Source organism: Cimex lectularius, unplaced genomic scaffold (assembly GCF_000648675.2).
Source record: "Cimex lectularius strain Harlan isolate CLEC.00 unplaced genomic scaffold, Clec_2.1 scaffold9, whole genome shotgun sequence".
NCBI lineage: Eukaryota > Metazoa > Arthropoda > Insecta > Hemiptera > Cimicidae > Cimex > Cimex lectularius.
The window spans coordinates 238,900-256,180 of record NW_019392733.1 but is presented as its reverse complement, the minus strand read 5'-3'; the positions used below and the strand labels follow the sequence as shown (position 1 = coordinate 256,180).

Here is a 17,281-nt window from a genome sequence, read left to right as displayed (position 1 = left end):
TTAATTTATTTTAATAAGTCGATAACCGTTGAGAAGAAAGTGTGTATGCAAGGTCAAATTTAAAATGTGCTGTGCAGTCCACTATCGACCGGGAAGACAGCCGAAATTGCCGGCTAAATAAATCATAAATGAAATTTGCAAGCGGTTCCTTCTTGAATTCACAAACAGGTTAAATTGCCGAAATGTCAGGCCATAATCGATGTAATAATAAATATGGCAACCGGTTTAATGGTCCGTCCGGTCGCGATGCCGTTAAAAATTCAACCGCCTAGTCTCGACAGCATCCTTGGCCGATTTGAAATCTTTCGAAGTACGTTTTCGGCATAAGAATATAGAGAGAAATACCCTTTTACCTGATTCTGGTCCACAGACTCTCGGTATCGTTTCGAGAATTGGAGAACAGGAAGGATCTTCAAAGCAGAGTTGCCGGGCCATCAGACAGTTAAGAGTTTCCACTCTCCCCTTTTCATCTCCTGCAACACAAGACACAAACTTATTGTAAAAAAAGTGAACGGCGTTAAAAAAAAACTTTAGCACGTATATGTACTCATAATTACAAAACTAAAATGTAAAGCTTATAATAAAATAGATTCTGTAATGTATATTTTTACAATTAATGGAAACATAATAAAATATTAGGGCGTTGTTGTGGTGATGGAGAAAGGATGTTAAAAGTCTATAGAGCTCTAGTCAGGCCAAAGATTGATTGCGTTTTCTTTATAATATGGAATATATTATTCAATATTTTATTTTTCTTGAATAAAGTATATATAATTATATATGGTGACGCTTTAACTTTCGTCACTAATTCACGAGATAATTCTATATGCGGAATGGGAGTAAAAATTCTCTATTGTACATAGTCCGATTTTGAATTAAAATCGACGTAATTTATTTTTCGTGTTACGTCAATCTTTCACCACTTTTTTCCATAAATTCAACGTACATCACCAAATGTTAGCGTTCCTATAAATTTCATGGAAAGAGCATTAAACACACTATAAGATTCATATGTTCGATTAATGTAACCTCAACCAAACAAGGTATAAAATTATTTAATCCATAAATTTTTAATATTTTCCAAAGTTCTTGTCTAAAGTTTAATTAAGATTTTCTTAGCTCTAGAAATGCTGACAGATACGGCGCTTACAGAAAAGTTGCCCTAATAGTGAGGTTTAAACGTATGTACAATACTTAATTTCTCAATGTTCAGGTACCACCAATATAAAATTAACGTTTAATTGCTTAAAATTTGAGTTTTTCGTTATAAGTCGTATAAAAAAAGTAGTCCTTAAGTTGTCAACATCAGTAAAAACAAAAAAGTTCAAAAAATTAAATTAATTGTTCCAAATGTTCACTTTGTGTGAAAAGTGCAGGCCTAACATCGTATTTAGACAGATTTGACCACTCTAAAGATTCTTGTTTTTCTTAAAATATAATAAAAATAAGCCAACGATAAACAAAAATGATTCCTTCGTACAGCATTGAGCATAAGAAAAAACAAAAAGCTCCAACAAATTAAATTAAATGTTCAAAATGTCCACCTTCGTGAAGAATGTAAGCCTGAGAAGGTTTCGTGGCAGATTTGATTAGTCTTAAGTTTTTTGTTTTCCCCCAAAAAATTAAAGTAATCCACACTAAAAAAAAAAGATTCTTTGCTACAGAATTGAGCATAAGAAAAAACATAAAGCTTCAAAAAATACAACTAAATGTTCCCAATGTCCACCTTTTTGATGAATGCTCGCCTGACATTGTTTCTTGATCGATTTAACTGCTACTTTTAAGCTTTTTTAATCACGAAAATGAGCCAAAATAAATATAAAGATTCTTTGGTACAGAATTGCGCATAAGAAAAGTAAGTTTCACAAAATTCAATTGAATTAATTTACCTTTTTTTCGAAGTTCACGTAGAGATGAAAAAGTTAGTGTCATGAGCGGGATTCGAACCCAAGACTTGCGGCTAAATACGCAGCTGCTCGAACCACTTATGTTATCATGACTTCGATCTACTCGGACACCAACTTCCCAAACCTACAAACTTTCGAATTTTCCTTTTTTCTCATATTTTCGAATATCGTGTAATCATGTATTTAGAAGAAATGGTGGTAGAAGTGTGAAGAAATAGTAGAAAATTTGACAATTTTTATTTTCGTTCATTGATTTTCTTTGATGTTTCATAATACGATCTATTTTAGTAGAGGACGAAGGATTCACGCACACTATATTAAAATGAGATCCTGGCCGATATTTAACGGTTTATCGCTCGTCCTCGCTGTTTGTGAGAAACAATTTAAATTTTCTTTTCCTTTTCAAACAAGCCGATGTTTTATCTTTTGAGAGCAATGAGGCTCACTACAAAAGGGACAGTGTCATTCTCCGGCCAATTACGTGCGTCCGAGTCGCTCTCATTTGTTCAACAAACCGTGCCCCAGACCAAATCCAGTTCAACTTCTCTCTCTTTTTTTGAAAGGCTCCAATTTTTCCGTTTAATGGTGTCTTATTAAAAATGTAAAAGGTATTGTTAACTTAGGTAACGTTAACTGGGCCCACGCAAAATTTGCAGACGGACGAGCGGATAGCAAGGGAATTCTGTCATTGAACAGTTTTTCAAATTATTTTGAATCTCACTTTTTTGGTAAGAAAGGTTTTAGAAAAAGTTCTGAGAGTTTTAAGATTCTCTGAGGTACTTTTTAAACCAAAACGATAATTTCGAAATTGCGTCATGATAGTTTTTTTTAATTATTAATCTTTCGTTTACGGAGTTCGCTTCTACAGAGATCATACCAACTCCTGGAGTTCCGGTACTTTTGGAGAAAAAGCCGATTTGTTAGTACGTTGGGTCCGAATTCAGGGTTTAAAAAATTTACCGCCTTTTGCACAAAGTTCTCCTGTACAATTAAAGCAAGTCCTTCCAAATATCCTCAACTTAATCTACCAGAGGCCCTCTGACGTTAAAAATGCAATAAAAAATGATTCAAGCAAAGAGGCAGGGTCGGTGGGCCGGATGTGTTCAGAGGTCATGTATAAAGAGCAATATCGATAGTTGGCCTTAGGAGGATCTGGACAGTACAAGAGTTCATTCTCACCCGATTACGAATAGGCCGTGCAAAATTGACACACGGATAGTTCAAGTTGGGCCCAAGCCCGCGTATGTGTCCAAGGAAATGTTGCTCGCGTATCCCATTTAATTGAAGTTTGTCATCCCTTAGCTTCAGATAGAGAGCATGCGCATATAGTACTTAAGATATAACTGTATTTATTAGCGTGAATATGAAGTGTCAGAGAGCGAATAGTGGAATATTGAACACACGACCGAACCCTAAACTAGATTAGTTAGGTATAGATAGTACGAGATAGTATGTGGAAAGGGTAATATTGAGGATATCGAGTATTTAATTGAGGGGTCTCATTCCTTGGCTCCTTATAGAGAGCGCGTAGGAATGCTGCAAGATAAGAGAATTGTGCATGAACATAACAGTGATTATCTGGCTCCCTTGTTTTGATCGATCGATATATAGAGTGTATATACTAGCGTTGAGCACGGCAACGTAGTAGTTCCCCCTGATCCAACTTTTGGAGGAAATAAAGCGTATTTTTCATAGTAGCTGATAGCTGATAGATCTCGTTTTATTCTCCCTACTGAGAGTAATCGCTCAGGATTTCAAGACCTAATTGCGATTCCATAGTTCAGCCATTATGACCTTTCAAGAAGCTTCTGAAGGCTACTTGGTTGGTAATTTTGAAGACACCAACATGCTATCTACGCCAAGAGAGTCAACATCAAGCCGAATGGCATCCAACTGGCCAGTCGCGTGGAGAAAGCGCGCAAATTTTTCAATTTTCTGGCCCTCAATGGAAATCAACTATGTAAATATTTGTATGAATTATTCAAAAAATGTTTTCAGTATGAACTTCCACAAACTTGTTTCTATAGTTTTTACGGCATAACTTGCCCTAAACTTTGCACTTAATTTCAATTGTAGTTTTTAACATTCAATTAATTAAGGTTTTAAGTTGAGATAAATAAGTCAGTGTCACGAGCGGCACACTGAATTATTTATCTCAACTTAAAACCTTAATTAATTGAATGTTATTAATTGGTCAAGCGGACCACGAAAAATAGTGAATGTAGTTTTTAATTTTAAGAAACGGTATTTGATAATAATCTTTATGTCGTTGTTTTTGTTTTGGACAATAGATGACAGACCTGTCCTCATTCAGTGTGCGTCCCTCGCGTTTTTATAGATTCGGGTAGAAGTCAAATGTATTCTCTTTTAGGGTTTGTGCCTCTGGTTGATCGTTGTCTTTCGTAGTTATAGTCAAATCGGGTTTTTTGTGTGTTTCAGACCCGGTCGCTTAACGTAAACGAACCGGCAAACCCAATAACACCGGACCCGACACGCAATAAACCCGGAATTGACTTAAGTGATTGGGGGGGAATTCAATGAAGATAGCGAAATACAACGCCGACAAAAACTTACAGAGAGTAAACTGGGACGATGATAAACCACCAAACTAATATCCATTGTTTAAAATTTGTAGATCATCAGGGAAGCTTGATAATTCGCCCTACTTTCAATTTCTATACCTTGTTGCCATTTATATTCTTAACATAAAAAAGGTGTTTTTGAATTTCACTAAATATTTTACTATTGAATATTAATTTGTTTGGAAAACGGAGTGCGATTAGGGTAAATTGAAATAATGTCGGAGCTCCTGAGTTCTCCTGGTATCCTCTTCCCTTGATTCAACCTGTCATTGACGTTAAGCTATCGATTTTTACGACTTCTGTCTCTCCGAAGAGCCGGCCCTTTTCAGCCAAGGGGCTTTACACACTCCAATTTCAACCATCTCAAACATCCTCAAACCACACGTGCCAACTTTCCGACTTCCATCCCTTTTCCGATAAATATTTATTCCTTCCTGCCACTTTAATAATCTCCAGTCGCCCGGAATAGAAATAATTTCTCGAAGGAATGTTTGCAACTAGAAAATATCGAGTTGTTTATTGTTCAAATTGATAATTAAACCCTGGATACGTTGTTTATCTAATAATTGTAAGGTGAATGTCGGCCAGCTCTCATCTCAAATTGTACAGCCCACAATATGATGATTGTATGAGATATTGTCTTAGTATCGGTGCGAAATTGATCATGTTGACACAAAGATGATCAAAACAGGCAGTTGAACTAGTTTGTAGTTTTAACTTAAAAAACGAATCTAGAATAAGTACAGAGAAAAAATATAAAACCGTCAAATTAATCCTTTTTAATTTCAACATAACAATTTTTAAATTCAAATCAACCATTTACAAGATCAAATCAACAATTTTAAATTTCATATTAACCCGTTTTTATATCAAAATAACAACTTTTAACTTCAAATCAACCTTTTTAAATTTGAAATTAATCATTTTTTAATTCCAACATAACTTTTTTAAATTTCAAATCAGCCTTTTATAACATCAAATCAACACTTTTAAATTTCAAACTAATCCGTTTTTACTTCAAAATAACTAGTTTTAACTCCAAATCAACCCTTTTTAAATTTTAAATTACCGCTTTTTAATTTCAAATGAATCTTCTTTTTTTTTAATTTCAAACTAATTATTTTTAAATTCAAATCAAGCATTTTTTAATTTCAATCCAACCTTGTTTTAATTTCAAATTAACCATATTCTTAAAAAGATTAAAAACTTAGAAGACAGTATGAAATTAATATATAAGAATGTAAAATATAATTCCTGCAATTAATTATAAATAAAATTAAAACTTAATTAAAATTAAACATAAAAAGACTTCTTACAATTCGTTTTTTTTAAACTGTAAAGTAATTGGTGTGAAAAATAATTATTTTAATGATTTTGCTCATGCCCGGGAGCAAAAGTGTTAATTTCCGATTAAAACGTGTATAAGAAATCAAATATTGTAAAGGAATCTTCTTTTAATTTGAGAAATTTAAAAAAAAATGTGGGTTTACGGTCCCTAACCAGATTATTTTATAGTTTTCATATTTAATATAAAGTGTTAATTTTAAATGAAACAGAGTCAATTTAAAATTAAAAAGTGATAATTTTGAAGTTAAAAAATAATTTATTAAAAGACAAAATGAGTCAATTTAAAGTTAAAAATCGTTAACTGAAAAAAAGATATTTTATATTTAAAAAAATTCCTAATTATTAAAAGAATCGTTTGTTTTTATATTTAATTTCATATAACTTTTAGATGTAATTGTAATTACGTTCTGGTGGTATTATATATAAAAATGAATTATATATATTTTTTTAAATTCTAGTTTTAAAATTGAAAGAAGAATCTTTGTTCTTTATTTGCAAATGTATATAATAACGTCTAATTTTAATTGTAATAAATTTTCATGTAGTATTTTATGTAAACATTTTGTATTTTAAAAATTCTTAAATTAAAATAATATTTATTTTTGTACATGTAATATTACAAAAAAATTTATTTTTAATTGCAATTAAATTATCTTCTAACAGCCCAAATATTTTATATAACAAAAAAAAAGATACAGGAATTTTAATTTACATGATTATACACTCCCTGTCAAAAGTAACGCAACACTTTGAAATATTTGAATTTTACGAAAACAACTGTTTTTTCATAATAAAAAAAGGTTCTGAAGTCTATAATAAACATTTTTAAACTGAACATAACCAAGTTTTATTAAAATACATTACAATATTTCTACCAATAAACAAAAAAGGGGAGAAAAGTTACTTTATAAGTTTCGTTTTTTTACAGTTTTAACTTCTAAATTACAATTTAATTTTTTATTTACATTTAATAAGACGTATTGCCCCCTCTGGCATTAATGACTGCTTCCACTCGTCTTGGCATACTCGTAAAAAGGTTTTGAAGAAGATTTTGGGGTATATTGTCCCACTCCTCCAATACAACTGCCTTAAGCATGGCAAGGGTAGTAGGAGGTGGATCTCGTGACCGAACCTTTCTTTTGAGATAATCCCAAACGTGCTCGATTGAGTTAAGGAGACTTCTTGCTGGCCAATCAATGGTGTGGATATCCGTGGTGTTCAGGTACTCAGAAACACATCTTGCCTTATGAGGACGGGCATTATCTTGCATGAGCAACGATTCATAGCCTATAAAAGGCACTACATGATCTTGAAGAATCATTTCTACATACCTTAAAGCATTCAAGGCCCCTCCTTGGATTGGCACTAACTCGGTTCCCGCCTCCCAAGATATGCCGCCCCAGAACACGATAGAACCCCCAAATGGCTCAGTTTCTTACGTGCAGCACTGACTATACCATTCTTCAGGCTTTCTCCAAACTCTTTCACGGCCATCTGGACTGTTAACGGCCAATCTCGTCTCATCAGTGAATAAAACTTTTTTCTATTCCTCCACAGTCCAAAATCGGTGTTCCTTTGCAAATCCCATTCTCTTTATGCGGTGTTCTGCGGTAAGAGGGGACCTTTCTCTGGCCTTCTTGAGCTGAGGTTTGACTCTCTCAGTCTCCTAATAACCGTTGACTCCGAGATTGATATCCCTCGAACACCAGGGATCAAGATTTTATTGGAAGAAGATGTAGAATTACGCTTCCGAAGTGCTTGCATTTTAATGAAGCGGTCATGTATGGGATTAGTGATTCTGGGACGCCCGGACGTTGATCGCCTCAAATGGCTCCCAGTCTCCCTGTATCTTTTTATGGCCTTTGAAACGGAATAATAATGAATCCCAAGGCGATTAGCGATGTAACGCAATGATTCGCCTTCTTCAGAGAGAGCGATGATTCTGACCGAATCATCGTGGCTTAAACGTTTCATTGTGAATAAAATTACTTGTTGTAACTAGACTAAAGAGAAAAAAGAGAAAAGACTTGAGACAAACGAAAGATAAATATGGACTGAAAGGAATTTTGAAATGAATAAACAAAAAGTCCATCGTTTGTTGGTAAACAGTGAATAACAATGATGTGTGTCTCTTTCCTATAATTCCTAATTTCTCTTATTTAATAAATAATATTACTATAAATATAAACAAAGTAGGGATTAAGGTCAAAACGATGAAAATCTCGAAAATTATGGGTGTTGCAATTCTTTTGACGGGGATTTTATTTCATAACATTTACGAAGTGTTTTTATTGCTTTAAAGAAAGGTTTAATTTGCAATTAAAAGTGGTTAATTATAATAAATAATTAAATTAACTAAAAGGTGTTGATTTGAAGTTATAAAACATTGATTGGAAATTGAAAAAATGTATAAAAATGCGTTCAGCTAAATAGCGTTCATTTATAATTAAAATAGGTTCAATTTAAAGGTTAAAAAGGGGATAATTTCAAAATTAATTTGAAATTAAAAAGTATTGATTTGAAGTATAAAAGAGTATTTTTTAATTAAAATAAGATTAGAAATTATTATAGTATTTCACGACTTCCTTCAAAATTCCTCTTCTATATAAATATCTTTTCGACCAAAGCCTGCATATGTGTCTCACATAATTGTCGGAAGTCATTTTTTGGATCCGTATAGAGGGCGCGCAGGAATGTCACCCAATATTATGAGCACAGCGGTGATTATTAAGTAGGTCCCCAGTGATCGATATGTCGATCAGTGTTTCTTTTTCGTGTATATTAAGAGTGAAAGTATTTTTCTAGCGTGAATGTATAGTAGAAGATGGTCGGTGGTGGAATATTGGAATATTATGTATCTATTTGATTCTCGGCGACAAATGAAATGGCCACGGAGAGCATTAGTGAAGTATACTTCATTTTAAATTATTAAATTCACTAGTTTCGTGGTCCGCTTTACCAATTAATATCTTTCAATTAATTAAGGTTTTTAGTCGAGATAAAAAAGTCAGTGTCACGAGAGGGATTCGAACCCACGATGTTCGGCTAGATACGCCGCTGCTCTACCACCTGAGCTATCGTGACCTCGATCCACTCGGACACTAACTTCCCATCTCAACCCCACCTTTTGAATTTGAAAATGGCAAAAAGGAGCCACCACGAAATTAGTGAATTTAATTATTTGTAGTGCTTGTAGCCAATAATAAGCTTTATGTTATATTATTTAATCTGATACAACAACACTCTGAAATTACAGAGTGTCATATCTTGAAGATTTGCTGTGTTGTGTCTTAATTTCAAACGTCCGTTTTGATGCAGGCTCATAGTGATTCCGTGTGAGGGCTGGGTCGCGTAATTGGATCGTCCGTCGTTTCCCTTTGTATAGTTAATGCCCTCTTTGAACGGAATGCCATCTTTGAGTTTCCTACCTAGTTTGAGTAGTATGTTGTATTTGTCGCTGCTTTTGATGGTGAGGCAGTTTGGGCGGGTTTTGTGTTTGAATGGGTTTATTTTGGCGGAATCCGCTCTGAGAGGTTCATAATGGGGTATTTGTCTTTAATTTGTATAACAGAATCGCATATTTATTTATTTTTGCGTAGTACTGTAATTTTAGGCTTTTATCTGCCAGGATATAAATTTAAAAGTATACTGTTGAATTTTCAGCATTATGGTATAGTTGCCAATTTGTTTTAGCTAAAAAAACCTAACCTTAACCTAATTTACCAAATCTATACCGAAATATGTTAATAATGAAAACAAGACATTTGGGCTAGAAAGGATTCGATTTTGAATAATATTTTATCTTTATTTTAATATATTACAATTAATTAAGGTTTTTAGTTGAGATAAAAAAGTCAATGGCACGAGCCGGATTCGAACCCACGATCTTCGGCTTGATACGCAGCTGCTCTACCACTTGAGCTATCGTGACCTCGATCCACTCGGACACCAACGTCCCATCTCAACCACACCTTTTGAATTTTCCCTCCTTTTTTGCCATTTTTCAAATGTCGTGTAATCAATTTGATTCTCGGCGACAAATGAGATGGCCACGGAGAGCTTTAGTGAAGGTAGTTCATTTTGGCAGCGGCGTATCTAGCCGAAGATCGTGGGTTCGAATCCCACTCGTGCCATTGACTTTTTTATCTCTACTTAAATCCTTAATTAATTGTAATATATTAATTGGTCAAGCGGACAAATTAGTGAATTTATTTTAATAGTTGGATTAATGTTTAAACACTGACTTATAAAGTTTGAAACAGTGATGAAAATACAATTTTTTCTTATAACAATTGTTCACTTATTTCCAAAAATATTAGTCATTTTGAGTTAAAAATACTTTTTTTCTTTAGTCGCTTGCCATCAAGCAAGAGAATATATTGCATGTGTGCGGCCGCAGTTTGAAACGAAGAAGGATGACAGTGGAACCAGGAAGAATACAAGTTGAAATCCCTAAACGGCGACAAAATGTTTTTCCCCTTCTTTTTTCCCGGTGCCCTCGATTTCCAAAAATTTCCCCCGAGACGAGAGGGTCTGCCTCCCTTCCACCCTAAGACCCACCGATGCTTCAACCGCCCGAGTCGACCTCATCCTGTTTCCGGATTATCCATTTGTTGTTGTCAGAGATTGAAATAATAAATTTTTAACTATTTTAACATTTTAATAGGGAAGGATGTGTTCATTTTTTTTTGTCTTTTATTATAGAGAAATACAATAAACGGAAGAGTTGTGTGGAAGTGTTGGTAGTGAACACTTTGTTCCTTATCTATGGTATAGGAAGGATGATGTCCACCATGGAAATCGATTGCTTTCAAATCCTTTAGGTGCATAATGAAAAGTCGGTTCTACCCAAAATATCTTGAGACTTAGACAAATTACCATTTCGATTTACATGATTTATGTTGCAGAGAGAAAACGATTAAATTAAGTACGTCCAGTTATAGATATTTGAGACCGATAATGGCTAAATGATTAGTAAATTTAATCACTTTTCAATGTTAATTCCGTTAACGATATTTTTTTCATTTTTTACTGTACCCACTGGCAGAAAAGTTTCATTTTGGGCTCGTTATGTTGCGATATGTGATAAGGATTGTTAAACTAAAAGGTCAAACTTTGTCATGGGGGAGGAGAAGACTATGTGTATTGACTGACGTGTATGGATTGAAAGACGTGTGAGACAGTCTCTGTGACAGTTACAGGTGTCAGGAACTTTTCCGACACTTACCTTACCCGAAAAGGTTAACAGACAGATTAACTCACCGTTCTTAATAAATGCCAGCCGATGATAGTTTGACACCGATACCCTCCCTGGTTTTTCAGTTTTCTGACTTTTACTACGACTTAGCAATCTTGAAGTACGTATTTATCAAAATGAAAAACAACAGTAATTTCTGTCTTAAAATAAGGGTGAACGCGTGACAACCCTTTGGGTGTCATATCCAAAGGGTAAGATCAAAACATATTAAAAAAGAAATTTTTTAAAATAAAAGCTTATGTGCTGTACCGGAGTTCGATTTAGATTTAAACAGTTTTTCTACAAGAATGGACAGTTTGAAGTTAAAAGAAAAGTGTGTTTTATATTTATGAAATATAGAGGTATTCAAGTATTGCTTGGTGTTGTAATCGACCTTTTGTTCTAACAGCTCGTAAATGCATCTAGTTATTAAATTTTTTAAGTCTCTGAACGTAATTACTTCTGTCAAGATCCGTTCATATTTCCAGCATAATCAGTTCGTGTCTCGGCCGTAATTTTTTCATGAGGCCCACTCCACTTTCAATTGCGAGGCTGAATTTATGATAAGGCGCGCGTGAGCACGGCTCGATGGAGGCCGTACAACCGGGTAGGCTTTACCCTGCATCATCATTGTTGACTTACTTGTGTTATGTATTTCTTTGCTATTTACAAATCGGCGGAACCAATTTGAGGAATTGAAATCAATCAAGAAAAATGCAAACTCTTATGAAACGCAAATAATAAAGACAAATGGCACATATAAAAATAAAATAAACATACCCCTTTTCTTCGTCAGACTAACGCTTTTTAATGTCGCCTTTAATGTGCCTTTATGTCGTATCTTTTATACAAATTCACGCTAATAAATGCATTCACTCTCAATAAACACAAAAAAAGAAACATTAACCGAGATATCTATAACCGGGACGTAAAATTCTCACTGCCGTGCTCATTATTTTGGTCGCCATCTAATGACGCCAAGAAATGACTTCCTTCAATTATGTGAGATACCTATGCAGACTTGGGCCCAAAAGAAGTGATAAATAGAAGAGGAATTTTGAAGAAATTCGTGAAATACTAAAATAATTTATAACTGTATTTTAATTCAAATTAAACTTTTTAACTTTAAATCAAAACTTTTGTCATTTCAAATTAACCTTTGTTAATTTTTTGTCAGCAAAAACACCGACACCTCGAGGTTATATGAACCCCCCCTATGATGAAATAGAAAAAGGTATAGTGAAAAATGGTGGATATCGAACCACGAATCTCGTCAACGAGATTTAACTCATTCGGCTACCGCGGTCCACAAGAAACAAAATTGAATTTAAATGGCGTTTATTTGACGAAAAATCTATAATATTGAATTTATACTAATGCTTTTACATTTTTGGCTGAAGATGTTAAGATATTGTCATTACGTAATAGTTTAGCTGGACTTATACCCCCATCATCATCATCATCAAACCACATGATCTTAAAACCATTTGAAAACTAGCGTATCTCACTTTTCTCTCAAAGATAAAGAAAACACTAACTTTTAATTATTTTTATCAGCTTATGCTTAATTACATAATTACTCAATTAATTATACACAATTGTTTTTTGTTTTTTTTCGAAATGAAAAATTTGTGTCACAGGCGGGATTCGAACCCATGACTTTCGGCTAAACACGCCGTTCTCTACCACTTGAGCTGCCGTGACCGATCGCCTTTGCCACAAACTTCCCATTTTATTCCAATTGTAAGCAAATCACGGCTTCATATAAAAACACTTTTTATTAACGATTGTACTACATTAGCAGGACTGTGTACGATTTACAGGTGTGATTCTAGATTAATACTAACTTTTAATTATTTTTATCAGCTTATGCTTAATCATATAATTAATTGAGTAATAATGAAAATAGTTAATTATCATGAGCAGGAAGGGTCGTCGAGGTGAAAGCATTTAACGGACAAAATTATATTAGATTGAAACTGAAGCCATCGACCAGACTTGCTTGTAATGCTTGAAAACACTCATTGTGTGTTCGTTTCATTTTAATAAGCATTAAAGAAAAAAAAATGAAAATATATTGTCCTGTCTATCGGTATATACGTAAATATAATGTAGGCTAATTTCCATTTGTATAATTTTCCGTACTTGTAATGTTTCATGTGTCAAATGCCAACGCGTGTCAGTTCGTTAAATAAATAAAAAACATAATTATTTTGTTTGTTTCAATTGCATCAAGTAATTTAATTAGTAGAATGTATTTATCGACCGATGGTAGTGATATATGTCATGTTAAGGTGAATTTGAAAGAGAATAAAATCACTTAGCTCCATTATCGTGTTTTCAAGGAATAAACAGACACTCTTCTTCATGACTGGTTAGGAGGCGAGTACTTCTCTGGTTCCTGGCGATGTGGTAGATTCAAGGGTGAGAGATAGAAGCGTAGACTTGAACGGATGGTTAGGATGTTACGAACGGATGGAGCTTCAAAAAGCGTGAAGAGTCTTGGATGAAAGTTGGGTTGATTGTCGAAGGTAAGTTTAGAGAAGTAAAAGTAAAGTAATTCCTTTCATAGGAGAGGGCTTAACTTCCAACTACCTACGTGGAGAGAACCACTTTACACTTACAAATTTCATCTTATCATCCTTTAAAGAACCTTGAGCTCTGCCGGGTTTCGAACTCAGGACAGTGCCGTCGTGGCAAATTAGTGTCGGATGAGGTTAGAGTTGTATTTAGAGGCTTGGGGAATTTGTGATACCCAACAGATCTGCTGGAAAAATTAATATTTTATAGCGCGTAGTTTCTTTGTTACAATCTATAATTGACCCAAGCAGTCTGTTTAGTTGTTCAAGACATGATACAAAAGAATTAGCAATAAAATTAAAAATACAAATTTTTGAAGAGAAATCATTTTTTTCTGATATTTAAAGACGAAAAATGGAGTTTTTTACTAGTCGATTAAACACTTCAGTCAAATGTCCGCATTGATGTGTAACTTTAACTTGTAAATCATAATTTATTAGCGTGTAGTATAAACATTAATTTTTTGTATGTAAATAGTTAGAAAAATCCAGTATCAACAATACGAGAAAAGTTGAAAAGATTTATCACAAGTAATACCCTAGCGGACTATAAACAATTAGAAACTGTTGACATCGCGATGTAAAAATCTGGTTGAAATTTTTTAAGTTTATTCTATAAATAGATTACTCCGAATCCTGCTCTATGGCCGCGGCAGAATCGCAGGGCAGCGTCTCAGAGCAATCCTTTATACTACAGATGCACCTAACTGCATCTTTGATGACACAGCTGTAGTAACCACAATCTGCGAAATTTAGTAATGACTAACTATATTGTGACTAAATTAGTCATGCCTCGTATTTAATTACTAGTTATGACTAATTTATCCATCAATCACATATGGCGACTAATGACTAAATTAGTCATTTACTACCAATCATGACTAACTGTCTGAGTGATCAATCATTAATCATTAGACATGACTAATTTTGCCCAACACTGACTTGGGATAACAAAAACAAAGATAGAATCCTACATCGAAGAATGGATCCAAACAAAACAAAAAGAGAAGTGGATAAACAATAGCCGCGCTAGACACAATAACCTTACGTTGAAACAACACTCACCGAGACTGGCAAAATCGCTGCTGCAATTGGAGAGAGCTAACCTCAGAGGAGTGGTAGGTCACTGGCAACTGAGAAAACACCTACACAACATCGGTATTTACAATGATGATCCCAAGTGCAGATTATGAAAAGAGGAGGAGGAAACAGCCACCCATATCATCTTCGGATGCGAAGCAAGAGCTCAATGGAGATTTAACCTAACATACGAAAAAAAATCTAGTGAATGAAATTGTAGCAGCGACAGTCAATGATCTGATTCATCTAAGAAAAAGGATTGGATTGAGCTGTAGTGCCTGAGGAGCACAAAACCCGTTTCCTATTATCCTTACCAAGTTCCACAATAAGTTCTTCCATCACCCTACTAGTCTCTTTCGCCTAAGCCTTGACCAAAAGTATCCGTCTCGTCAATCCCAAGAGGCGTTTTAAGAGGAGATGACCCCGACCTCCTTTCTGAGGAGTAAATAATAAAATTTATTTCATGAAGTAGGAGAATAATGTTGATTATTTGCTCCCCTTAATGTAAACCTGTAAATAAATAGTTGTAAATATATCTATGTATCATCAAATTAGATGTTGTACCAGAAATTGCAGATAGTTATGAAACATTTTTTTTTTTTTAAATTGATAACTGGATGTGGGAGGAATTGACAATTTGTGTGAAAGCATAGGAAAAAAATATGATATTGCAATGAAAACTCTTTCACGATATTATTGACGGTTAGGGTTAAGACCTGCTCATTTGATGGAGGATCATATAAATACGTCAGTCGATTCATAAATGGCGTAATCTGTCTGGGAGGGTACATAAATGTATAATTTCTGTATATAAAAGATAACAGCACCGCTGAATGCTTCAATTTTATTTGCTAATTTGTGGAGTTTTTTTTAATTCCTCGAGACACGGTTTCAACTTTAAACAAGAAAATGAAACATAAAAAGAAGGAAGGGCGTGCATTGTTGAGTGGTTAGTGACCTAGGAAAATTAAGTAAGGTGTGAGGAGACGACAGCATTCCGGCTGAAAATCGTGTGTGGGCGGCTTTTAAGTCCCGGCGCGGAAGTTATGTTAAACCGCACATACCGTTAGTCATTCCTGCAGTGAAGCTTTTCAGCCGTGATTTTCACGTCGGTCGACGGTTTTGCTTTAATAAAGGTATTTTGTTTTTAAAAAATAACTAAATACACCATAAATAAATAAGTATACTTTTTACTGGAATACCTACAAATGAGGCGTTGTTTGTTCGAAACCACAGTACGATCGGAGGTCGGTATGACTGCTGGTGAGAAATTCGTAAAATAAGTTAGCCGGTTGGTTATTCACTGCATTTATGTTGATGGAAGTGTAAAACTCACATTAGACAAAAAATTTAAATAAATAAATATACTCAAATTAAACTTGCCGTAAACAATCCTTAAAAGGGTGTCTATTGAATCGTTATAATAATAATAAAGTGGGAAGTTTATGGGCCTACAAACAGCTGAGGTCATCGCCGGCCTTCTGCGTGTTTTCCTTCTTTTTCTCTTCTTTCGCATATTTTGTTTTAGACCAGAGAATTTCAGCGTCTCGATCTGATTACTGACTCTCTGATTTCAAATATATACTACGTTGATATCCTAGAATGCTAGTCTCTCGTTTGTACCTCAGGTTGTCAAATACAGAATAGAAACAATACATATATATACATCATCACAAACATAGATGTATGGTCACATTCACTCCCCCAGAGTACTCGATATTCCTCGGGGCGGGGTTATAAGCAACCCCTTTCACCCTTCCTTTCACGCTAATATATTACTTTTACTCTCCAGACGTCACACTCACCCCAGAGTACTTGATATTCCTCGAGGTGGGGTTATAAACAACCCCTTCCTTTCACGCTAATAAATTACATTCATTACAATAAATTAACACAAACAAATCAATCTTCAATCGTTATAAATAACTAAATTCACTAATTTCGTGGTCCGCTTGTCCAATTAATATATTATAATTAATTAAGGTTTTTGTTGAGATAAAAAAGTCAATGGCACAAGCGGGATTCGAACCCAAGATCTTCAGCTTGTTACGCTGCTGCTCTACCACTTGAGCTATCGTGACCTCGATCCACTCAGACACCAACTTCCCATCTCAACCCGACCTTTTGAATTTTCCCTCCTTTTTGCCATTTTATAATAAATTATACTAATATATTATACGTTATAAATATCCATTTTTACCTGCTTTTTGCAAGTTTTTGTTTATTTTATCAATATTTTGCCAGACTTTTTCTTTGAAATTACTCGAAAATTCGACGATCTTGTTTAAAAAACTAAAAGTAAATAGAAATTGAAGGTAAATAATACCAATATCTTGAAATGTGGAGAGAGTAAGCGATTTAATTTTATGATTTTTTTTCCTTAGCCTTGGTACTAAATATGGTACTAAATGAATAAATTTAGCGTTAACATCTCACAAAGCTTGTTAAAAAAATATTTACAAACAAACTAAGGGAAATTGATGACAATTTTACCTTTGACCAAATAGAAACTTTTGAACCCCATATTTACATAGTTTCGGTATAGTAACA

General features: G+C 34.2%; 1 protein-coding gene across 2 annotated transcripts in view; it reads right to left on the bottom strand.

The window, feature by feature from the left end:
* Positions 1-17,281, bottom strand: part of LOC106665399 — a 621,066-nt gene that overhangs the window by 498,509 nt on the left and 105,276 nt on the right. For both annotated transcript variants that reach the window (XM_014391809.2, XM_014391810.2), the window contains exon 2: positions 354-473. In XM_014391809.2, coding sequence (XP_014247295.1) covers positions 354-473 — 120 coding nt within the window. The remainder of the gene's footprint in view (positions 1-353; positions 474-17,281) is intronic.